Source organism: Bos indicus x Bos taurus, chromosome 6, assembly GCF_003369695.1.
Source record: "Bos indicus x Bos taurus breed Angus x Brahman F1 hybrid chromosome 6, Bos_hybrid_MaternalHap_v2.0, whole genome shotgun sequence".
Taxonomy (NCBI): domain Eukaryota; kingdom Metazoa; phylum Chordata; class Mammalia; order Artiodactyla; family Bovidae; genus Bos; species Bos indicus x Bos taurus.
In genome coordinates this window covers 100,578,904-100,605,628 of record NC_040081.1, presented here as the reverse complement: position 1 = coordinate 100,605,628, position 26,725 = coordinate 100,578,904, and the positions used below count along the sequence as shown (strand labels likewise).

General features: G+C 39.2%; 1 protein-coding gene across 10 annotated transcripts in view; it reads left to right on the top strand.

Moving 5' to 3' along the window:
- MAPK10 (mitogen-activated protein kinase 10) overlaps nucleotides 1-26,725 on the top strand; it is a 652,453-nt gene that overhangs the window by 454,224 nt on the left and 171,504 nt on the right. For all 10 annotated transcript variants that reach the window (XM_027544954.1, XM_027544951.1, XM_027544956.1 and 7 more), the window contains one exon: nucleotides 7,773-7,942. In XM_027544954.1, coding sequence (XP_027400755.1) covers nucleotides 7,773-7,942 — 170 coding nt within the window. The remainder of the gene's footprint in view (nucleotides 1-7,772; nucleotides 7,943-26,725) is intronic.

Here is a 26,725-nt window from a genome sequence, read left to right as displayed (position 1 = left end):
GGGGTCGCAAGGAGTCGGACACGACTGAGTGACTTTCACTTTCACTTCAAGCATTTAACAAATACATTTTCTGGGCAACTCTGAAAATCCAGATTTCCGTCACCAACAGAAGACTGTCTACTTCAATCCTGAACTGTTCAGTGAACTTCAAACTCCAGACTAAGGCAATTGATCAATGAAAGAGTAGGATGTGTTACTCATTCATCTCTCTTAAGCTCTGTTCATACAGCTCAGTTTTTCATAAGAAAATGACATCACCATTGTAAGTTATTTTAGCTGAACAAATGAATAGTAAAAGAAAACCGCATGTTTTGGATTTGGACAAACTTCATACTAATTGGTACAACTATTAATAATTAAAAGTATCAAGACTTTGAGCCAATTAACAACTCTATATGCCCCCCACCTGTTGTTAGTGTTGAATATAGTATCTAACAGAATATGAAGTTCACCTTTACTTGGTAAGTGATTAATGCTGGTTCATCTTTCTCCCCCTGCCTTATTGAGGACTGATATCATATGACTTGTATGGAGCAGAGTTCTATGTCTTTGATGAAAAAATGCTGTATCTACTGCCTATTTGTTGATTCCAGGGTTATATAAAGAACTGTTGAATATTTTTTCCCTTAGGGTTGAGTGCTGAAGAACTTTTGCTTTTCCTATGGACTATTGTATGATATACTTCATGAAATTAGCAAATCAAAACTTGCCACTCACTGTGGTTCTGTTGTTGTCATGCTTTTCTTTGGCTTGCTATAAGCATGACACTGACTTTTGTGTTCCAGACAGTAGGTATTCGTAACTTAAATCTTCTGGTAAGACTGTCATCTCTCAGCCTGCTTTATTTGACATTTGCTCTTAAAAATGGATTTAATGCTTTTATTGTTTCTATATCTTTTATGGTGAACTGCACAAATCCTTTTTGAAACCACACAGAATATAAATAATAAATGAATGAAACAATAAAGTTGCTTGGTTTTATAGATATTAAGTGCAGAACTAATCCGGCCTGATGATCTTTTCAGTTATATCATTCAAGAGAAACTAAAGAAACTTAACATCTAAAAATTCTTAAACCTTAATGCTTCCTGCTCAGGAACTGACTGGCAGTAACATTGGCCAGCCATGCACAAATGAAAATGGGGAGGGGATGACATACAGGTTATTAAATTTGAGAAAAATGCAACCAAGGCTTTGGACATTTGCAAGATAGGATCAGTAACGTGGGACATTTTTCTTTGCAAACTCCGAAGCAATGTGCTAGCCACTGAACTGATGATGGGCAATCATGAAACAAGGCCCCCCCCCTTTTTTATAGTTCTCTGTAATATGCAGTCTTTTCACAGAACAGGTTCTATTCAGATTTCCTTTCTGCCTACCAAACTGCTAGTAACAAAATGTCTTCTTTTAATTTAGCTTAAACATTTTTTTTGGCAGATGGGGGACAGGGAGGAAATGAATTTGTTTTTAATTTTTTCAAAGAAAATTCTATTATGTCTGTATCAAGTAAATTGTCAAGTCATTTAAATATAAGATTAGTATTTGGTGAAAGAATGAGTTAAATACTTTAAAAAATAATTTGAGTCAATAATAGAATCAGATCAGATCAGTTGCTCAGTCGTGTCCAACTCTTTGCGACCCCATGAATCGCAGCACGCCAGACCTCCCTGTCCATCACCAACTCCTGGAGTTCACTCAGACTCATGTCCATCGAGTCAGTGATGCCATCCAGCCATCTGACCCTCTGTCGTCCCCTTCTTCTCTTTCCCCCAATCCCTTCCAGCATCAGAGTCTTTTCCAATGAGTCAACTCTTCGCATGAGGTGGCCAAAGTACTGGAGTTTCAGCTTCAGGATCATTCCTTCCAAAGAAATCCCAGGGCTGATCTCCTTCAGAATGGACTGGTTGGATCTCCTTGCAGTCCAAGGGACTCTCAAGAGTCTTCTCCAACACCACAATTCAAAAGCATCAATTCTTTGGCCCTCAGCTTTATTGACAGTCCAACTCTCACATCCATTCACCCTAACCCAATAATAGAATAGACTATTCTAAACCTGTAGTTATTTTGAGCTGTATTGACCTCCAAATGTTACCACTGTGATATTTATCATTTTTAATGTAATATTTCTTATTTATAATTAATTTCATCAACATCTTAGCTTCTTCTCTGGAAAGAGACTTTTCATTTTGATGAGCATGTGTGAATACTTGTGAATTTCATACATTCCTCCCATGTTTTATATAAATTTAATATAAATAGGTCATGGAATGTTTATTTCCATGAGATAAATGAGGTAAAGTTGACTGGGCGCTATATTGCACCTGTGAGGTAGGAGAACATATCCTAGGGAATGTGACATCCGGGCCTGTTATAGGGGTGCTGGTACCAAGGAAAGTCATCTTGGCCTTATTTTTAACTTCCGCATCCTTTGTTTACTTGGTTTAACCTGCATTTCTCTGAGTTTTGGCCTCTCCAACTAGCCCTTGTTGAGTGGTGAGATCTCTTACATCTACTGTTCTTCAAAATAGTGGTTCTTGAAGTTTGTGAAGCTTGTTAGAAAAACAAACTCTTGGTCTTGTCTTAGTTCCATTGAATCAGAAACTTTTTGGTGGAGCTCAGCAATCTGTTTTATAAGCTCCTCAGGAAGTTCTGATCTATATTAAAACATCAGAATCTCTGCCTTAATCTATTGGCCTTAAACTAAAGTCATACCTTTCCAATGGGCTTTCTGGGTGGTGCAGTGCTAAAGAATCTGCCTGCCAATGCAGGAGACTCAGGGGATGTGGGTTCTATCCCTGGCTCAGGAAGATCCCCTGGAGTAGGAAATGGCAATACACTCCAGTATTCTTGCCTGAGAAATCCCATGGACCAAGGAGCCCGGTGGGCTACAGTCCACGGGGTCACAAAGAGTCAAATATGACTGAACACACACTCATGCCTTTCTAATATGAATTTTTGGTTCTTCCCTTCTTGGGTTCAAATCATTAGTTCTGGGATATGAACCAAGAATATATTAAAATATACAACTGGTGAAAAAGCTCTTCATCACTGATCATATTTTCTATAGTGTGCTTAATAGCATATTTTCATAGGCACATATTTAGAGAAGAGTTTGTATTTGACCTTTATAATCATGACAAGAGAGACTGCATGGAAATTAAGGAAGGAAAGTGTGTGTGTGTGTGTGTGTATGTGTGAATTCACAAACTTCACAATGATGATTTTCAATATTATTGTAAGAAATTATATTCTCTGAAATGGATAAAAAAGATCACGGAGTAATTTTTATTTAAAAAAATGTGTCAGGGCATTAGGTATTTCGTTTGAGTTACTTTTATTTTTTTCTTTTTGACAAGGAATACTTTTGTAGCTAAAATTTTGCTCTTAGTCCAAGCTCTGTGATTGTTTTAAACATTTTACCAAACTACCACCAAGTCCATTTATAGCTTCCCCTTTATGTGAAAAGTCCTGCTCCAGGCACTCACTGGGAAAAATTACAGGGTACTTCTCAGGTGGGTCCATTGCTGGGATGAAATGCTATACTCCATTACATAGTACTTGGCCAGCTGGTGACCTGTCTGAGTACCAAGATTTTGTTAGTCCTTGAGTCTGGAGCAGTGGGTCTCTTTCAAATACTTGAATCTGAGATACAGGATAAATCCTTGTCCTAACTAGGCATTCTGGTTGCCAGTTTGTGTTTGCCATGGACAATGGAATTTGGCAATATGTAAAGACACAGAGTGTGTTCCCTGATGTAGATGCAGAAATATTATTTCTGCTGTGTTGTAAGTGTTTCACTTTGCCAATATCTCAAGCAGAGCTGTATGATCTGTTTCACAGGCTTCAGGCAGTCCTTCACTCCAGGGTGTGATTCTAAATATCCATCAGAACACTTAGAAGGCTTATTAAAGTAAGATGTTGGACCTCAAAGTTCCTGATTCAATAGGATTGGGGTGGGAGTGAGGCAGTCGTAGTTCTAAACATGTGTGCAGGTGATGCCAATATGGATGCTCCAAGGAGCACACTGTGAGAATGATGTTCTAATGCTGCCTTTCTCAAAGTCAGATCCTCAAATCAGAGCCACCTGGACTGCCTGCTAATCTCCCGACCCTCAGGACATATCCTGATGGCCTGAATTCACATCTCTGAGGGGTTATGTCATTTGTATTTGATCAAGCTTCCCAGGTGGTCCAGACGCAGATTCACATCTGAGAACCAGCTAGAGGCAGGGAGGACTGGGAATAAGGTTCTCCAGAGGAAACACAAATCAAGTCTTCTTTTCAACATAACCAATTTTAAACCATGGCTTGGCATCTGTGGTGGTTTTGTACCTAGTAGTTGAATGAATTAATGGTAGTGAATGTAGGCAGGCAATTAGTTGCTACTCTGTTTGCTCCCAGCATCTTTTCTTTATTCTGCTCTAAGCTACACCATCCATATTTTAACTCCCTGCTTCTTTGACTGTCTTCATCTAGACGGGGACTTATCTTTTTGTTCTGTCTCCAGTGTCAGAGGTCTGGAACAAAAGGATCATTACAGAGGATCGCTACACATGTGGAGTGCAGTTGGAATAAGTGACATTCCAGAGGTGAAGAGAATACATGGGGGAAGAAGGAAATAGATTACTTAGGTTTGATGAGACTCATGTATGCTAAGAACTTTGTGGGTGGTCAGAAATAGAATAGTAAAAAATGCAAAGAAGAGTCAGAACATGCCAAATGGCAAGTCAGGCATTTCTTCCCAAATTAATCTTGATGGGGGGCGCTTCCCCTGTGGCTCAGTGATAAAGAATCCATGTTCCAGTGCAGGAGACATAAGAGAGGCAGGTTTGATCCCTAGGTCGGGAAGATCCCCTGGAGGAGGGCATGGAAATCCTCTTCAGTATTCTTGCCTGGAGAATCCCATGGACAGAGAAGCCTGGCGGGCTATGGTGCATAGAGTCAAAAAGAGTCGGACATGACTCAAGTGACATAGCACGCATGTACAACCTTGACAGATGAAATTCATTTGTTAGTTTAACTACGATTTATTTAACCTTTCCTAGTTGAGAGGAAAAATGACTTTATTAGGGTTACTTTACCAATATGTAAAAAAAAAAAAAAATCTAGAGTAGAAATGGATTATAGATGTGGAGAACAGTTCCTGATACTGTGGTTGAAATAAAGGATTGTTATAATGTCCTTGTTTCTGTTATTGTCCACACCCGTTGTCTAAATTATAAACTGTTTAGTCTCCCGTGAATGGGCTTACAATGCTCTGATTCTTAATAGTCTTGTTTAATTTTCTGTTCTGTGCTTCACAGACTGCCTCCTGAATTTCAAACCTCTCATCACTGTATTTGTAAATGACTTGGATTTTCAGTCTCTGTCCAAACAACCTAGATTCCTAATATAGTCCACTCTGTTCTTTGAGGTCTGAGTGCATTGGTACTGGATTGTTTCTAGCATATGCATCCCAATCATAGACTGCTTCTGTCACGAGTATTTTGGTCTCAAGTCTGTCTGAGGTCTTAAGATTCTTGCACTAGATTCGTAGATTTTGCCACCATGTCCGCACAGTCCCCATTGTATTCTCCTCATTTGCATCGTTGATGCTGCTTGCCCGTCTTCCAAGAGCATACTAGGGCAAATTAGTTTGTACTCCATTTCAATTTTTTAATTAAAAATGAAATGCCAAAATGTCTAAGGATATATGCAGTGGAATATTACTCAGCCACAAAAAGGAATGCATTTGAGTCAGTTCTAGTGAGATGGATGGACCTAGAGCCTGTTAAACAGAGTGAAGAAAGTCAGAAAGAGAAAAACAAATTTGGTGTATTAAGTCATATATATGGAGTCTAGAAAAATGATACTGATGAAACTATTTAAAAGGCAGGAATAGGGACACAGACATAGAGAACAGATTTTAGACCCAGCGGGGAAGGAGAGGGCGGGACAAAATGAGAGAGTAGCATTGACATATATACTCTACCATATGGAAAATAGATAACTAGTGGGAAGTTTTGTACAGGAACAAGGAGCTCCAGCCAGTGCTCTGTGACAATTTAGAGGAGTGGGATGGGGTGGGAAGGGACATATGTATACTTATGGTTGATTCATGTTGATGTATGGCGGAAGTCAACACAATATTGTAAAGCAATTATTCTCCAATTTAAAAATATTTTTTAAATGTCTAGGAAATGGTTTTATCATCAGCTAGAATTTCAGAGCCTGAGAAGGTTTAATTTTTCTTTCATATTATGTGAGAATTAGATTTTCTGAGGTCAGTGTATGTTAAAACCATACAAAGACCTTTAATTTAGATTCTGAGCTCAATATTAAAGCCAGTTTTGTTTTATTTTTTACTAGTTAAAACTTTGGTATGCTCAAAAATTGTAAGGTACATAGAAAATTATTCACTGTGCGGGAATGTCCCATTCACTATGAGTGGAGAATGTCCCACTCGTAGACCACTAGCACTGGCTGATAAGCCACATCTCCTGTTATTGTGGACACCAAAACATGCCCACAGGTCTCCCAAATCCCTGCTAAGGGTTGGCACCACCTCTAAAGAGAACCACTGGTTTAGACTGTTCAGTTGTCAAGTGCTGGAACTTGGAAGGAATCCATGGAGCATGTGTGTGCTCAAAACCTGAACAACATAAGCAAGAAGGAAATGAATGACTTTTTGGATAGGCATCCGCCAATGTGTGCCACAAGGAAGAGGCTGGATAATATTCTGTAACGTCCCTTCTCACTACAGAATCCAAACTACTTAATGTCATAGAAAGCAATAGAAAGATCATTTATGCATAAACAATGATCATGGATAATGGATATTTACATTATATATATTCATAAATCATGATTCAAAATAGCAATTTCTTCAATTGCTAAATATAATGAATAGAATTTCTCTTAGTGATAAATGAAAGGTATAGCAATTGAGATACTTAAAATCTAAGCTTGAAATAAAAAAGCTGTCATGTGGCATTTTAGAACAGTGTTAGTGACTAAAATCTTTCAATGCAGGATAGTAGCACTTTTGGTATTACTGAGAGCAAAAGAAGTCAACACTATTTAATTCAAACTTTCCAAATTAAAAGTATGCATTATTTTGTATCTCATTTGTTTCTGAGAAAAGGATGTAGATACAACCTTTTTTTTAAGGCAAATTAGCCCTCATTGCTCTTTTTCTAAAAATTTAGTTTATTTATTTGGCTGTGCCAGGTCTGAGTTGTGACAGGTGAGATCTTTACTTGTGGCATGCCAACTCTTTGTTGCGGCATCTGAGAGCAGTTCCCGGACCAGGGATTGAACCTGGGCCCCCTGCACTGAGAGCACAGAGTCTTAGCCACTGGACCACTAGGGAAGACCTGAATACATTCTTTTATTCTTCTTCATATGGCTGTTACAACAGATGATCAGGGATCATCCTTGACGTATTAATATCTAACATGGTCTCTGGGGCCGGTATATGTTTGGTAGGTGTTTGCTGCATAAATATATGGTTTCAGTGAAACATTTCAGAAAAGATGAGGCAGATCTAAGAATATTTTATCATAAATAGTTTTAACATCGAAAACAAATTTTTCTTTGCACATTTCTAAGCTCTTTTACTCCAGATTATCATGTGTGGGCTAATCGATATTTTTTCCTGTGTGAAATGCAGGTTTATAGAATTTTGTTATAGATGACACAGTATTAGTAATCATCGAAAGAACAGGCTTCTCTGCGGCTCATTGCCATTCTGGCTGTCCACTTGTCTCATGTTTTTGTTGTTCTTTTCCACAGGGATTCGATAAACAAGTGGATGTGTCATATATCGCCAAACATTACAACATGAGCAAAAGCAAAGTTGACAACCAGTTCTATAGCGTGGAAGTGGGAGACTCAACGTTCACGGTTCTCAAACGCTACCAGAATCTAAAGCCTATTGGCTCTGGGGCTCAGGGAATAGTCTGGTAAGTAGGATGGATTTAACTTCTATTTTTAGAGGGAAACAGCTGTATATGTTGACTAGCCACAAACACACATATACAAATAAACAGTATGACTTGAGATGGGAAATATCCATTCTACCAAGGAAAAATAAATTTATGAACATTATTAGAAGTTTATCGACCCATTGGTTAACAATATGTACATCTTTGCTTGTGACTAGCTTTTTCCTAGTCAAAAAAAAAAAAAAAATCCATTACACAACAGCCATAGAGGAACCAAGAAAACCAGAGGTTTTGCTAAAGCATTTCAAAAATCTTATTTGGATGTTTTCACAGCAAGAAATGAGGAAATATGTGTTCAGATGACCAGAAAATAAAATTCTCTACTCTGTAGAAGTAGAATTCTATACTCTGAAGAAGTATAAATGAGATCTCAAATGTTTCAGTGACTTTTAAAGCTTAATGTTTAAAATTCATTTTTTAAAAAAATTTTTATTTTATTTTATTTTTAAACTTTACATAACCTGTATTAGTTTTGCCAAATATCAAAATGAATCCATCACAGGTATACATGTGCTCCCCATCCTGAACCCTCCTCCCTCCTCCCTCCCCATACCATCCCTCTGGGTCGTCCCAGTGCACTAGCCCCAAGCATCCAGTATCGTGCATTGAACCTGGACTGGCATCTCGTTTCATACATGATATTTTACATGTTTCAATGCCATTCTGCCAAATCTTCCCACCCTCTCTCTCTCCCAATTCAGTTGCCTATTAGAAAAGAGGTATTAAAAAAATGTTTGTTGAGTATTTCCAAAATGGAAAGATTTGGGCTCCTTGGTAACCATTCTTTTTGTGACATTTTGAGTGGCAAATTGAAATGCTGACAAATCAGGATCTAACTTACTGGTTATAAAACTCTTGCAAAAGTGATGATACCAGATTGGTAAGCATTTATTTTGTAGTTTTAACTTGTAATTTAGCAACCAAATATATTTAGTGTGAACTTCTTAGTGTAATTTTCAATTTTGTGGCTCACAACTATAAGTAAAAATTTAGGACACGCATTATAAATATACATGTATATTGATATTTATTTATAAGGGATATTTACTTATAACAATATATTTATTTGTTGTATAAATTAAAGCTATAGTAGAGATATCTGTTTAAAAATACAAATATCCCTTTTAAGAGATGAATGAGATGAAGATGAAATAAACATTATTTTAAACGTTTTTTTAAAAATAATTTTACTTATTTTTTTTTCTTTTTTTTTTAAATTTTTGTTCATAAAAGTGTCATTTATTCATTTAATACATGTTTTTTTTTTTTTTTTCCCCATCCTGAACCCTCCTCCCTCCTCCCTCCCCATACCATCCCTCTTGGCTGTGCTGGGTCTTTGTTGCTACAGAGGCTCCCCCCTCATTGCAGCGAGTAGGGGCCGCTCTGTAGTAGTGGTGTGCGGGCTTCTCACTGTGTGGCTCGTCTTGTTGTGGAGCACGTGCTCTAGAGCGTAGGCTCAATAGTTGTGGCACACAGGCTTAGCTGCTCCACAGCATGTGGGATTTTCCAGGCAAGAGTACTGGAGTAGGGTGCCATTGCCTTCTCCGTTTATCAAATATACCAAGGTTTTTATTGAAATTCACCCAGGGAATTTCAGTCTTTGCCAGTGTCAATCAGAAGCTGTTTTTGCAATTTGAAGATGGAATATTTTAACATTTTAAAATAATGGGCCAAAACTTCATTGTGTAGATATTTTAAAAGCTAGGTAAATTTTTATTTTTAATGTTTATTTATTATGGTGCAAGGTTGCAGGTCAATATCTTTGTAACACAAAATGTCACAGGTGGCACAGTGGTAAAGAATTACCCGCCAATGCAGGAGGTATAAGAGATGTGGGTTCCATCCCTGAATCAGGAAGACTCCCTGGGAAAGCAAACAGCTCAGTATTCTTGCCTGGAAAGTCCCATGGGCAGAGGAGCCTGGCAGGCTATTGTCCATGAGGTTACAAAGAGCTGGACACAACTGAGTGACTGAGCACACACACAGACACACACACACACACACACACACACAAAGTTGCAGGTGAACTTCTGTGTTACACAAAACAATTTCAAAGTGTGGTAGACAGAATAATGGTCCTTCAAATAATCCCTAGAATTCTTGGTATGTTATTTTATTTGGCAAAAGGAACTTTTGCCATATAACTTTAAGATGAAAGGGGTGTTAAAATGGGGGGATTGATTATCCTAGAATATCAAGGTGGGACCAATGTAATCACATGAATTCTTAAAAATGGAAATGGAAGACAGAAGAATGGATAAGAGAGATGCAAGGAGAGAGAAGGGAATAGGGATTCAAAACATGAGAGGGGCTTGCCTTGTTGTTGCTGGTTTTGAAGACAGAGGCAACGTGTCAGGAGACAAAGAGTAGGGCAGCTTCTAGAAGCTGGGAATAGCCCTCGGTTGCCAATTAGCAAGACAATGGAGATCACAGTCATACAACCATGAGGACCTGAAATTTGCCAGCAATACGCAAATGAGCAAGGAAACAGGTTGTTCCACAGTACCTCCAGAAAGGAACTCAGCCTGCTGACGTCTTGACTTTATCCCTGAGGGACTCATATAGGACCTCTGACCTGAAGAACTATAAGATAATAAATTTATGTTTGAGCAGCTAAGTTTGTGGTGATTTGTTGTGGCATTAACACTAATACATACATTATAATATTCTACTATTAAGATGATTGCTATAAATCTCTTAAAAAGCAGACACACCAAACTATATTATTTTCAAAGGAGTTCAGAGTGCCTTTGTCAACTGTCCCCAAACTGTGAAATTCCTTTTTTCCTTCCAAGTTGCATCTTTTACCCTAGATTATATATGACCAAAGTAAGGAAGATAAAATGTGCTTGGGAGAGACCAATATTAATTATCAGTCGCTTAGTCGTGTCCGACTCTTTGCGACCCCATGAACCGCAGCACTCCAGGCCTCCCTGTCCATCACCAATTCCCAGAGTTTACCCAAACTCATGTCCGTTGAGTCAGTGATGCCATCTAACCATCTCATCCTCTGTCGTCCCCTTTTCCTCCTGCCTTCAATTTTTCCCAACATTGGGGTCTTTTCAAATGAGTCAGCTCTTTGCATCAGGTGGCCAAAATATTGCAGCCTCAGCTTCAACATCAGTCCTTCCAGTGAACACCCAGGACTGATCTCCTTTAGGATGGACTGGTTGGATCTCCTTGCAGTCCAGGGGACTCTCAAGAGTCTTCTCCAACACCACAGTTCAAAAGCATCAGTTCTTCAGTGCTCAGCTTTTTTTATAGTTCAGCTCTCACATCCATACATGAGTACTGGAAAAACCATAGCTTTGACTAGATGGACCTTTGTTGACAAAGTAATGTCTCTGCTTTTGAATATGCTGTCTATGTTGGTCATAACTTTCCTTCCAAGGAGTAAGTGTCTTTTAATTTCATGGCTGCAGTCACCATCTGCAGTGATTTTGGAGCCCCCCCAAATAAAGTCAGCCACTGGTTCCACTGTTTCCCCATCTATTTGCCATGAAGTGATGGGACTGGATGCCATGATCTTAGTTTTTTGAATGTTGAGCTTTAAGCCAACTTTTTCACTTTCCTCTTTCACTTTCATGAAGAGGCACTTTAGTTCTTCTTCACTTTCTGCCATAAGGGTGGTGTCATCTGCATATCTGAGGTTATTGATATTCCTCCCGGCAATCTTGATTCCAGCTTGTGCTTCTTCCAGCCCAGCGTTTCTCATGATGTACTCTGCATATAAGTTAAATAAGCAGGGTGACAATATACAGCCTTGACGAACTCCTTTTCCTATTTGGAACCATTCTGTTGTTCCATGTCCAGTTCTAACTGTTGCTTCCTGACCTGCATATAGGTTTCTCAAAAGGCAGGTCAGGTGCTCTGGTATTCCCATCTCTTTCAGAATTTTCCACAGTTTATTAATTATTAGTAAGGCTTAATTTGGGCTTCCCTGTGGTTCAGCAGTAAAGAATCTGCTTGGAATGCAGGAACCACAGGGGATGTGGGTTTGATCCCTGGGTCAGGAAGATCCTCTGGAGGGGGGCGTGGCAACCCACTGCAATGTTCTTGCCTGGACAATCCCATGGACAGAGCATCCTGGTGAGTTAATAGGATTGCAGAGAGTTGGACACGATTAAAGCAACGTAGCAGCACAAGGTTTAATTTATTTTCTAGATTACATGTTTATGTTTTCTTCTGCATTCTACTCTGTGGTTTGGATACCACTTGGAGAGTAGGAACCCCATTTAAGAGGTCACTGCATCCATGAAGAATTTTCAAAGTAAAATAGAAAATAAAATAGAAACAAAAATTCCTGTGAAGGAGGAGAAATAGCAGATGGAGAAAGTAGAATGATTCATGGATACCTTTTTAAAATGGAAAGTTGTAGAACATGAGAAAATTTTCCCAAGACCCGCAGTTTGGATGCTCCAATCTTCATTGGAATCATTTCATTTTCTTTCAAATAAAACTACCACAAAAATCAGGAGTAGTATTAAGAGGAAGTTAATAGATTTTTAAAGATTAAAAAATAGACCCAAAGCACCATTTTGCTCAAGAAGTTAACAGATTGCCCCAGAAACATTTGAAAATCTACTAGAACTAATAGTTTTGTAGTATTTTCTATAGGGCATTAGCTAGTTGCTAGTGTTACTCATTCAGTCATGTCCAAGTCTTTGCAACCCCATGGACTGTAGTCTACCAGGCTCCTCTGTCCATGGAATTCTCCAGGCAAGACTACTGGAGTGGGTACCCATACCCTTCTCCAGAAGATCTTCCCTACTCAGGGATTGAACCTGGGTCTCCTACATTGCAGGCAGATCCTTTATCACCTGAACAACCCGGGAAGCCTTTTATAGGATACATTGGGCCTCTGTTTCTTCTTGTACGGAAATGAAATCATACAAGATCTTAAGTATAGTAATTGAAACAAATTTCAGTAAATAAAATGTCCTTGAGTACAATTTTTACTCCAGTAAAATCAGTAAAATTAATGATAGCTTTATCAGCAAACTTGTCGATAAAAGGACACCTGAATTCCAAAATATTAGCCTTGGAATTTCCTGAGATTAGAGGAAAATAAAAGTAGCAAAGACAAACATGAAGGGGCAGAAATGGGATAATGTATTCCTCTCCATCCTCTTCCAGTGCCATTCTACCGCATGCACAGACACAATTCCAGCACATTCCCTTCTGTCTGTGTATACAGTTGTCTCTTCCTTGTCCCTCTTCCTCAACCTAACTTTGAGCTATCTCTGTTTACTTACTATAATTTGGGTTTGTGATGTGCTGTTTTTCTGGAAGATCTACTTTTGTAGATTTGTCCTATCTACCTTTCTTATATTTAATTTTTTTTCCTGTTACCTTTTGTCAATGGTGAGTTCATCCACTTCTCTACACCAAAAACACATTTATTCCCAACATGATTGCAAAATCCACACCTTTCCTCTGTTCATGAAATCTCAGATTTGCATATTTTGAATGTCCCACGTAGGGTTGCAAAGAGTCAGATATGACTGAAGAGACTTAGCACACACACATGCATGATCCTGAGTAGAGTAACTGGGAGAAATTGGAAACTGGGGGTGTCTGGGGTCCCCAGAAGGAGGTGGAGGGCAGACAATGTGAAGCAGATGATTTATTTTATTTTATTTAGAACAGGAATAAGACATGGAGGAACCAATTCCTCCTCCTCCAAATGGGAAATTCATCATCAATTTTTTTTTTATTTTGGCATACATCACTATAAAATTCTGTGTATATGTATAAGAAGGATTTTGCTTTTCAAGTGAACTGTTCGTATATTAGTACTTAAGTCACAGAATCTCCATTCTCCTAACTTGTTTAAAATGGATTCTCCTTTCTCCTGTTCCTGTTACCTTAAACTTTTTATTGGTTTTTTTATGTTGTTTCCTCTCTTTGAATGGCTTCATTGCTTACTTACTATCAGGAAAATAAATAGGCAATACTAAAGTATTTTCAAAAGGAATTCACCATTACCATGCTATTTTTCATTCACCATAGATAATAGACCAAATATGTCATTATTTAGAATCATTAAATAAAATCTAACATAAAATCTTTAGAATAAATTAAAAATTTCTTTCTACCACTGAGGAAAATATATTACGCATTGAAACAAAAAGAAACTGATGACTTTCCTTCTCCATGGGAACAAAGAAGTCCTCTGTGGCTTCCTAGGTGGGGAATCATAAAGTGATGTATAAAATGTATTTTTAACAACAATAGTCAGGAGCCAGATGAACAAATCATTTCAGAACATCTTTTCAATCATCAGAAGAGGATCTCATTAGCATTGTGTCTACTACCAGCTCCAGAACAAAAACTGAATGTAGGAAGAAATCAACAGCAGGGAGTCCATTATCTTCTCTTACTTCAGTTCTGCTGTTGCTTGTCAAACCCGGAAAACATGTCTATTTTCTGTTCTTTCTGCAAAGATGATTTAAAGTGACAGTGAAATGGTGGCAAAATTCAGGTCAGTAAAGTTCAGCAGAGAAGACTTGCCAAGTTTGATCTGCCCCTTAATCGAAAAGAATGGATTGCACAGTTTTAAGTGACAGGAAGTATTTTAAATGACATTTTCTTTCCTTCTTGAGGTTGTTTTCTTTATCATCTGTGCATGTGTGCTAAGTCACTTCAGTTGTATCTGACTCTCTGTGACCCCACGGACTGTAACCCACCAGGCTCCTCTGTCCATGGAATTCTTCAGGCAAGACTACTGGAGTAGGTTGCCATTCCCTTCTCCAGGGTATCTTCCCAACTCGGACTGAACCCACACCTCCTGCATTGGCAGGCGGGCTCTTTACTGCTAGTGCCACCTGGGAAGCCCCTCTTTATTATCTACCTGTAATCAACTTGTAAGCAGTCCCAATGCAATTTTGTAAGATGATCTTTTACAGGATATTTGTGTCAAAGATGTACGCTGAATGCTGAAAAAGTATAGACTTACAGTGGCTTATTATAAAAATGTATACTTAGAAAATTAAATATTTATTATACACTGTGTATTAACTAAACTTTCCTGAAAGTCCAATTAGAACAGGAGAACATAGAAATAGAAGTAATTGTAGTCCTAAGATGCCCTGGTAATAATGCAGTGGGTTAATCAATTCTAAATTAGATACATATCCATATGTGTATATACGAAATGAATATATAACAAATACATAATTTATAACATATTGCATACATATATGTTAATGTAATTTACATAATTTACAAAAATGTAAAAAATCATTTCTGGTGATTGTCCTTCAATCAGTGGTCTATAGCAGTAAGCTCCGATGCAGATAAACAATCTAAGATTTAAGTTGTCAAACATGTTCAGCAGAACATCATGTGTTCATGTATTCTTATTTTGTTACCTTCCTTTGATAAGTGGATACTGGTGAGTACAGTGAGCCTGCCTAGCAATGTCCTATCATCCTGGTCAGGTTACGGATCCAGGAGATGGTGAAGTACAGGGAAGCCTGGCATGCTGCTGTCCACGGGATGGCAAAGAGTCGGACACGACTGAGTGACTGAACTGAATGGAGACTGAAAAAGTGTTTAGAGTTCCTGTACTTGTGGCTTTTAAAAATCTGTTTAATATGGATGTGATCTACATGGAAGGAGGACAGGGATAGAAAACATTCTGTAAGAAACACTGTGATGCGGAAAACTAAGTCAGTTACAGCATTTTATCTCGTGGGCCCATTCTTGGCTCAGCATCTGAAACTGTAGTTGTATTATTTTGGTAGCCGTATACAGATACATATGTGTTGGAACCTTGTTTACCCTCAAATAGGATTTAAAGTGATGAGACCATACTATAGCACAGGAAGCTCTACTTAATGCAACATGGAGATCTGAGTGGGAAGGAAATCCAAAAAGTAGAAGTTCTGTGTATATGTTGGCTGATGCATTTTGCTATACTGTAGAAATTAACACAGCATTGTGAAGTAAGTATACTCCAATAAAAATTAATTCAAAAAGAAAAAAAAGTGATGGAAAAGATAGATGAGACTTAGTATCCATCTAATTTTTAGGGAAGATGGTTATCATATGCCTCAAAGTAGAATCTCCTTAAGGGTGATGATATAATAAGGCATACAACCTAAGTTGATTGAAGATCTCCCCTGTGCTTTAGTAGGGATAAAAAGAAAAGGAGTTTTCTTCATGATTTGTTTTTTTAATTGTGGAACATAATTTGTTGGTTTTCTTCATGGCTTTTTTAAATTGTGGAACACAGTTTGAATCTTTGCCTTCCCATTTCCACATCAGATCAGATCAGATCAGTTGCTCAGTCGTGTCCGACTCTTTGCGACCCCATGAATCGCAGCACGCCAGGCCTCCCTGTCCATCACCAAACTCCCGGAGTTCCCTCAGACTCACGTCCATCGAGTCAGTGATGCCATCCAGCCATCTCATCCTCTGTCGTCCCCTTCTCCTCTTGCCCCCAATCCCTCCCAGCATCAGAGTCTTTTCCAATGAGTCAACTCTTCACGTGTGGTGGCCAAAGAACTGGAGTTTCAGCTTTAGCATCATTCCTTCCAAAGAAATCCCAGGGCTGATCTCCTTCAGAATGGACTGGTTGGATCTCCTTGCAGTCTAAGGGACTCTCAAGAGTCTTCTCCAACACCACAATTCAAAAGCATCATTTCCACATAGTACTTATAATAATAATAATAATGAGTTGTACCCTCAGTGCTCAGCATGTCTAACTCTTTGTGACTGGATGGACTGTAGCCCACCAGGCTCCTCTGTCCATGGAATTCTCCATGCAAGAATACTGGAGTGGGTTGCCATTTCCTCCTCCAGGAAGTCTTCCCAACCCAGGGATTGAATCTGTGCCTCCTGCATTCACAGGAGCTACCTGGGAAACTCCTCGCAAGTAGGATTACTGTGGGTAGGCCAGAGCTCTCATCAAAAACCAAGACAACCACGAACCAGCCCCCAAGAATTTCTGAATTTGTTCAAATGCTCAAAATAATTACTGATAATCATCAAATCACATTATTAGAGCATCAAAATCCTTGGAATTTTCTTCAAATTATAGTAGCTTCTATGTGCTTTAAAAACCGAGTTATGGAAAGTCTCCCCCTTTTAATGTTCATTTTTATTAAAAAAAAAAAGATGTTATTGACTCACTGATGCTTTTAGCAGCTTTTCTCATCTTGATGATGAATTGGAGCTCTTTTATCTAGACTCTGATTTAATCACCCTTGAAATAATGGCACACATTTACAAAATGACTGGCAAAGGTTAAGAAATATCTGTAGATATACACCAAAACAAAGGAGTTGCAACCTTGGCAGTGTTTGGTTGTATGATGGAAAGATATTCAATATATGTTTATTGCTGATTGAGATTGGGATGGAAGTTAAGTAAATTATCTGAATTCTGTAAAATATTTGCACATTTAAATACTATTGATTCAATTAAAGATTTTTTTTTGTTGTTTGTGTGTGTGTGTGCTCAGCCATGTCTGACTCCACCTCTTTGCAACCCCAGGGACTGTAGCCAACTAGGCTTCTTTGTCCATGGAATTTTCCAGGCAAGGATATTGGAGTGGGTTGCTATTTTCTCCTCCAGGGGATCTTCCCGACCCAGGGATCAAACCCTCATTTCCTGCATCTCCTGCATTGCAGGTGGACTGTTTACTGCTGAGCCACCCAGGAAGCCCTACACATATTTTAAGATACCTCATATTATCATGCTCAGTCATTATAATTATCAATACACTTATACTTCAGAATAATTGAATTTCCCATTGTGCTTTATCAGTGATAGTATTTATCATTCAGTCTTTCAGAACTCATCTGTACTCAACTGTGAATGGAGACATTGGTATCTCAGAGGACTCAAATAGCATAAAACAAATTAGATATATGAGATTGCTTTATAAATCTGATGTTGTCATGAATTTTAGTAGATTTCAAGGAAGGTAGACAATGTTACTCTTTGATCAATGGAAAATTGCAGAAGGTCAACACATGTAAACCAAGATGGCTGATTGCGACAGTTGCTTAGACTGTGCGTATTGTTTGCATATTGTAGTTGAGAATATGGGATGCAAAAAATGACTTCTGTAATGCTCCATAATGGAGTCAAGAAAAGCCTCTGAACCTTTTCATTCCTGTCTTTCAATCTGAGTTTCAGTTAACCAAGGATATTTACAATATTTACACAAATTTTAAATATTAGTTTTTAAAGTTGCACCATGGTGACACAGAGTCTGCCAACCATCTTGAAGCACGGAATTTGGATAGAAATGTTTTATGGTAATTAGGTTGATGGTATGAAGTGAGACCATCCAGAGGGTGATCAGACTTCCTGAATAACACAAAAGAGGCCTGATCAGTGGGTCCCAGATGATGGTTTTATTTTGCTTCTGGTAACATCACTTTTGATCCTGTAGTGCATTTTTCTTCTTAGAGTTCCTAATGAGCCATTATACTAAACAATGCAGCATTACTCACACATTTCCATTTAGCCTCTGACTAGGGGACATGATTGCCTTCTGATACACATCTGGAATATCAGCACACTTTTGTGTCCCTGTTATTTTCCATTATTTTTACAACTTAGACCCTTAATTGCAAACTTCTTTTTTATTTTTTAATTAAAATTTTCCATTATAGTTTATTACAGGATACTGAATATAGTCTCCTGTGTGTAGTGTTTTGTTTTTTTTTTAAATCACAACCTTCTTGGTATAAGGAGCATTGAGCTTCAGATATTGCCTTTTGTATTGGTAAGACAGTTGAGGTTGTGATGGTGTAGTAGGACAGAATTAGACACTGTATTCTCTTTCTATATTTCACTGTTTTTCTTGGCCTTGTTGCCTAGCATAAGCCCCAAATATTTACTTGCTCTATTATTCGACTAGTGATTGAGACATACACATTACCTTTTTTCCCTTCACTGAGAAAAGGTGGACTTTGAGAAACCATGGGTAGAGGAGTTTCGTAGCAGCATGCTTTTAGGGAAAACATTATACAAGTTCCATATTTCTGTGTGTTAACCATAAAGTACATATGTCCATACTTATATAATTGCCAGTGCAATAAATGATGACATAGCTTGTATATAATCTTAAAACTATGTTTAATTTTGCAATGTATTATGGACATTTATTCTGAATCCTGTCTTTCTTTAATAAACTTGCAATTAATTTATATCCCTGTTGTTAAAATGGACAGTGAAAGTTTATAGCTGAGAAATATTTTTGTTGGCAGAAGGGATAAGTAGTCATTTAAATTCCATAGATATTTATTCACTTATGCATGACTGAGTCTTCTCTGTAAATCAGTTATTGATATAAATGTTAATGTCCTATCAGGAGAACTATTAATAATAAACAAATGAACTATTTTTTTTTTCCAGTTTCTACTTCAATTCCAAATATTAAGAGTTTAAGTGACACGAATTCTTATTTCTTTTAGGATGTGTCTTCTAGGTTATCAATAGGTATTTTCATTGCAAAGCTAAAATTAGTTTATGCTTCATGTACTTTTTTGCTAGATACATTCTGATTGTTTGGATTAGAGGGCATTCATGGTTATATACATATATAAACTATAACCTAAATGTAAGTGAAAACGTGAAGGGGCTCAGTCATGTCAGACTTTTTGTGACCCCATGGACTATTGCCTGCCAGGCTCCTCCAGCAAGGATTTTCCAGGTAAGAATATTGGAATGGGTTGCCATTTCCTTCTCCAGTGGATCTTCCCAACCCAGGGATCAAACCCCGGTCTCCTGCATTGCACGCAGACTCTTTACTGTGTGAGCCACCAGGGAATCCCTAAAAGATTAATCTTGTACTATCCTGCATGTTCGGAAAAAAACATCATTCTTCACAGAAAGGAGACAGTGTCTTTGGTTAGATTAAATTATGCTTAATATAGATGGGCTTCCCAGGTGGCCCAATGGTGAAGAATTTGCCTGCTACCAGGAGACACAGGTTTGATCCCTGGGTCAGGAGAATCAGCCGGGGAAGGAAAGACAATCCACTCCCATATTCTTGCCTGAAACAGCTCATGGCCAGAGGAGCCTGGTGGGCTGCAGTCCATGGGTTGCAAGGAGTCGGACACAATTTAGAGACTGAACAACAACAAATAACAGATGGCAATTGCTGTTCCTCCGATTTCATTGATTATGCTGAGCTACTGGTCTTAGAGATCTTTCCATTCTATCTGTAGATTAATATGACTTAAAAAAAATGGAGAGCAGGTAGGTGTAATAAATTTGGTAACTAAAAATACTAAGGCTTCAAGGAGCTTTTTATAAAGCTCCGAGGGAAGGTACTTGGCCCTCTGTCTTCTGCAGAGTCATGCTTCTGGCCCATTCCAGCATCCTATTCTGTTTATAGAGTTTGAGCTGTCTTGCTAATCACGGATTTGAATGTGGAAGCTGAGGACAAAGGAAGATATCTTTTAGAAGTTTGAGAGACAGCCCTGTCATTCCCTCGTCCCGCTCTCTATTCCTGGGCTCGTTAAATGTATTTGAAATACTTGACCTTGTCAAGCGACTTGCACTTTGCGTGTCCAACATCCAGCACTGAGTGTTTGAATCCAGTGTTTGAATCCAGCACTGAACCATTGAATTTTAAGCTTCTCGATACGATGGAGTCGTTAGTCACCATCAGAGAGGGAATTTAGCCACTTCATATGACATGGGGCTTCTTTCGTTTAAAGACACGGACTTTAGAGACCTCTTAGCTGTGCTCTTCTTTGTCTATGTTCATCATTCAAAATGTTTCCACAGAAGATTTTCATACATCCATGCATAAAATCAAGATTGTACTCCCAATCCAGAGAGCTACAATGCTGAATATATTTTAAACATTTTTTCACTGGGCTCACTTGGGACTGGAAAATATAGCCGGGGAAGGATGCCCTGCACAAGCGCATATAGATGAGGGAAGTGTAGGGGCTGAAACCCAGGCTGCCCTTCAGCCTCCCAGCAGTGTGCCCTGTGGGGGAGGTCCCCTGTACCCCAAGGAGTTGCCTGCTCCTAATTCACACACCACATCTGAGCTGCTAATGAATGAATGAACTTTGGATCCATGAGAGAAACTTGGAAAGACTGAGGGCAAGAGGGAAAAGAGGGAAAGATTGAGGGCAAGAGGAGAAGGAGGCGACAGAGGATCAGATGGTTGGATGGCATCATTGACTCAGTGGACATGAGGTTGAACAAACTCTGGGAGATAGTGAAGGACAAGGAAGCCTGGGGTGCTGCAGTGCATGGGGTTGCAAAGCGTTGGACATGACTCAGTGACTGAACAGCAACAAATGAGAGAGGCTCAATTTACTTAGCAAAAACAGAAGTTGAAGAGTAACTAGTATGCAGTGGAAATCTAGTAAATTTCGGAGGTTAAATAATTCCCTGGTGGGGAAATATAAGAAAATGGAGAGGAATAGGGAGCAGAGAGAAATTAAAAGTACCTTCTTTCTCTCCCTGTATGTCCTTACAGATGTCAGTCTTTCAAGGTTTCCCTGTTCTCTGTCATCCTCCTGCTAGATTAACATTTTTCCTATTAAGTCTGGAGCCATGAAAATAACTTCAAAGACTGTATAGGAGGCTGTCTGTTTTCTTCCCTCTCTGTCTCCTGCAGCTCTCTGTTTTCCAAACCCTCATCCTGGGCAGCCCCACGAGCTGTTTCCTCCTGCCAAAGCCTGAGCCCAGCTGGAGAAAACACATAATCACGCTGATTTCCTCCATTATAAGTTTATGAGCTTCATCCTCAGCTGGGCCCTTGATGCTGCTTAGCAATCCTTTTACTTACATGTCTCATCAGCCCCCTATCCCATTTCCCATGGTGGCCCTTACAATCCTTTTATGACCGTTATTGCAAGCTCCTGGTTCCACTTCACCCACGCTATTCTTGGTGGAAGGCTTGCCTCCTTCTTCCTGGAGAGAACAGATGGCCTCAGTCAGGCCTGTGAGCTCTCAATTTCCCCTTCCACCTCCTAACTCTGTCTGCAGTCTTCTCTCCCAATTAGTTCCTCCGTGAGGAACTCTGGAGGTGGGCGCCCACCAGTGTTCTTAATTTCATTCCTTGCCTCTGGGGTCTGCCAGTAGTTCCCTGTCTTGCTTCAACTCTCTCTTCTCCAGTAGCTTCTTCTGCCCAGACCCTTGAAGACCTCCCACTTAATTCTCGTGTAAAAAACATTATTTAGAATATGCCTGATTTCTGCCTCTTGACTCTCTTTTCTTCATCATCAAACTTCTGGATAAAATAGTCTACATTTAGGGCCTCACATACTGTTTAAATTCTCATGCCACAGACAGCCCCATTGCTAGTACCATCACCCCCTTGGATGGAGTAGGATGCTATAGAGGCTACCATTGACCCCTAAATGGTTAATAAGCCACCAATTTCTTTTTCAGCCCTCATTTCTTTACTTCTTTTTAATGTTTGGAAATAGTAAGTATTCATTTAATTCTTCTTGAATGTTGTCTTACTTTGATTGTCAAGCTGGGAATTTTCAAAATCTGCCCTTTGGAATCGGATGAACTGAGTAGCACGTGAAGTGCTGCATGATGGTTAGGACAGCAGATTCTGGAGTCGGACCGCCTGATTGGGATCTAGGCTCAGTCTTACCCATGTGTGACCTCAGTTACTTCATCTGAAGATGGGGATAGTAGAAATATGCATGTATAGGGTTGTTGTTAAAACAAATTAAATTAGTTAACATAGTGTTTGACTTTAGTAAGTAGCCAGTACATGTTGGTTTTCATTAGTGTTGGCTAGTCTGGGTCATGGCCAGTTGCTAAGTGACTGGCTGGATGGAGAACTGTATTTGATAGCGTAATGCTCAGAAAGATGGAGAAGGCAATGGCAACCCACTCCAGTACTCTTGCCTGGAAAATCCCACGGACAGAGGAGCCTGGTAGGCTGCAGTCCATGGGGTCGTGAAGAGTCGGACATGACTGAGCGACTTCACTTTCACTTTTCACTTTCACGCATTGGAGAAGGAAATGGCAACCCACTCCAGTGTTCTTGCCTGGAGAATCCCAGGGACAGGGGAGCCTGGTGGGCTGCCATCTATGGGGTCGCACAGAGTCGGACGCAACTTAGCAGCAGCAGCAGCAGAAAGATAGTAAAAGAAAAATCAATCCAAAGTTCCCGAAGGCAGATTGGAATCAGGAGCCAGAGCAAAATGAGCAAAAAGGCAGGTACTAATTCTAAATCCTATGAAGAGGGAGATTCTAAAGGGGGAATGGAGTCAAATGCCAAAAACCGATATGAAGGTGGGTCAAAATGGGAGAAATTTGGAAACAATGGAATGACTCTAGGACAAGTGTCATGAATATTATTGGCTGGTGGGTGAGTGGTTGTGATGTTAAACTGGGTTGAAGCCAACTGTTTCCTGGTCCCTTCCTGCTTCTCTAACGAATAATTATCTATCTCTTTTATGAGTAATTTTTCTCTACTTTTCAAATATTTGTATGCTTTAAATGTTCGTCCAACCTTGGCTTTTCATTTCCTTTCACAGTTCAATCCCTAATGTTTTCCACATTTATATTGTTCTGGCTACACCTTGTTTCTTTTTTTATTGATATAATGTATATTTAATCATCTACTTCAAATATACATTTTTATTGAGGTATAATTGCCATTAGTTTCAGATATATAGCATAGTGATTCTATATTTGTGTATATTTAGCAATGATCATCACAATAAGTCTAGTTAATATCTGTCACCATTCATTGTTACAAACATTTTTTTCTTGTGATGAGAACTTATGAGATCTACTCTCTTAGCAACTTGTCCCTTGGACTGCAAGGAGATCCAACCAGTCCATTCTAAAGGAGATCAGTCCTGGGTGTTCTTTGGAAAGATGATGCTAAAGCTGAAACTCCAATACTTTAGCTACCTCATGCGAAGAGTTGACTCATTGGAAAAGACTCTGATGCTGGGAGGGATTGGGGGCAGGAGGAGAAGGGGACGGCAGAGGATGAGATGGCTGGATGGCATCACCGACTCGATGGACATGAGTTTGAGTGAACTCCGGGAGTTGGTGATGGACAGGGCGGCCTGGCGTGCTGCGATTCATGGGGTTGCAAAGAGTTGGACATGACTGAGCGACTGAACTGAACTGAATTATTAACTGTAGTTAAAAGGGTGAGTCATCTATTCAGTGATCAGAGGAGCCAGGCTGATGAAGGCTCTGTCATATTCATCTTGTGGCATCTAAGGTCTCCAGACAACAGCAGGGGATAAAGCATGGAGTTACTCTTATTGCACAGGCCCAGAAGGGGTGTGCTTTCCTCTGTTTACAGTCCAGTGACCAGAGCTCAGTTACAAGGCTGTTTAGGAGGCTGAAAATATCATCTAGCCACGTGCCCAAGAAGAGGAGGGGGACTAGGATTTGGAGTCTTTGCCCTATTTTATTTATTTTTATTATTATTTCTAAAAAATATAAATATAGCTTAAACAATAAGGTATATTATTGCTGGGTATATCATTTCCCAGATTGATTAATTCAGAGGCCCAAAAAATGTCATCAAGCACCCAGCCTAGGTGTTTTCTGCCTTTTCCCTTTACCATCCACAGCATGTAGGTTTTCAGTCTCAGAGTTGTCCCTCATGGTCACAAGATGGCTGCCATAGCTCCATAAACTGTATCTGCAGATAATTTCATCTAAAGACAGAAAAAGGAACATTTCTCATCGTGCCCCCTGCCTCCCACCCTAAATGTCTACCACCCACCTGAATCCAATGTCAGTGCCTCTCTGATATGCTTCCACACCACTCCATGCTTCTTTTATCAAATCATCATCATGCCGTATTTATGTTGTTTCTTTGTAGTGTTTCATTTCCCACTTGACTATAGAAGCTCTTACAGGCAGAGACTGTCAAACTTGATCCCAATTGTATTTCTAAGGCCTAGCACAGTCCTGGCTTAGAGTAGACACTTAAAAAGTATTTATTGCTGTTTTCTCTTCTTCATCTCCTGTTCACCCCCCAGCTCACTGGAATCCACTGCTGTGCACACTGCTCTGTGGGAACTGCTGTTTACTAAGTTCCCAGTAACCAAATGACAAAGACGGCAAGTTCTCGTGGGTCTCTTCCTCTTTGGTTTAGCACTTGCGACTTCATTTTGGCACTCTCTTATTAAAGGTTTATCTTTGAGTTTTTCAGCTGTACCTTCTCAATTCTTATGTGGATTCCTTTCCCCTAAAATTTGCTTGCAAAGGAGCAATCTTGAGTGTTCAATGCTTGCTTTACACAGATCAAGGGAAGAGTATATTTTTAAAAACAGGGAAAATCTGTGTACCCCATCTGATGGGAAATGCTGGATGCTGGAGATTGAGTGTGTGGCGAGGAAGGTGGGTAGCAGAGAGACAAGTCTAGAGAAGTAAGAGAAGATAGAGACAGATGTAGAAACAGAAATAGTGAGAGAGAAACCAGCGACAGATGCACAAAAGGAAGAGTGAAGATGGAGAGATGTGGGGGCACAAAGAGGTGGCTGAGAGACGCCCAGAGAACAGAGAGAGGCAGAGAGCCCGAAGATACCAGCAAGTGAAAACATATCTGTTAGAGAACAATTTCTGAGGAAACAAGACGATGCTTACGGGATTAGCTTTAAACAGAGATGATAATTCTTCATGAAAGAGCAAAATTGAGAAAAATGCTTTTTTCTTTCGTTTATAGAGAAGCGTCTTTGATATATTGTGTAACATTTCTTCACTAATGTTGCTTTACTCTCAAATAGAGGTAGAGATCTGAATTGACAAAGAAGTCTTTTGACCATGCAGCTACATATGAAAAGGCAATTGAAAGAAAAAGTGGGACAAAAGAGAATAGCGTTAGTCACAGAGCAGTGCTTATAAAATTGCCACTGACTCAATGGACATGAATCTGAGCAAACTCCAGGGGAGATAGTGAAGGACAGGGAAGCCTAGCGTCCTGCAGTCCATGGAGTCGCAAAGAGTAGGACACAACTTAGCGACCGAACAACTGTTTCTTTGCTCTTTGAGGAGGATGAAGCTTATTAGTTGAAATGCTTTATGATTAATAGCTTTTCTTTTGGTAAATAGGATGATAATAGGCAGGGAATGGAAACAGACTCTGCTACCATGTCCATAGCAGATGACTTGTCTAACGATGTTCATAGATCTCTGCTTCTTTTACAGCTCATTCCAAGTTTTTAATATCTATATTAATTTATTTTGTCCTGAAAGCAAACAAGAAGTTTCTAGATCTGATGCAGAATATTGTTACTTATAGCAACAACTGCATCAGTTACCAATGTCCCCTTTCAGGGTTAAGCTATAAAAGCCAAATATTATCCTGTATAAGCAGATGGGTTTTTGAAAACAAGAAGAAATTATGAATCTTAGAGTTTGTATAGGAAATGCAACACAGCTGCAACCTCCTCCTTCTAAGACAGAGTGTGGGAAGTGGGGAGGGCAGGAGAAAGAGAGTGAGAGATCTAATGTCTGAAATATGAAGAATCTTCTCCAGGAAGAGAAAGGAAAGGTCTCTATTTAACAGTCCTTTGGAATGTAAAAGGATGGTTCTGATTTTCACTTTCTTTGAAATAAAAACACATTTTTCTTGGGAAGTCTCTATTTACTTTTTAATTTTCAAGGTCTGTGCTTGAAAAAATTATTCCCTCCAAGTTCATATATTTCTTTAGCTTCATGATTTGAGTTCCTTTGATCACCCACCTGAAGTTCCCTTCTGTTTGAATGACAGTTTTTAGATAAAAAGTAAACACCAAAGGAATCTGGGTTTAA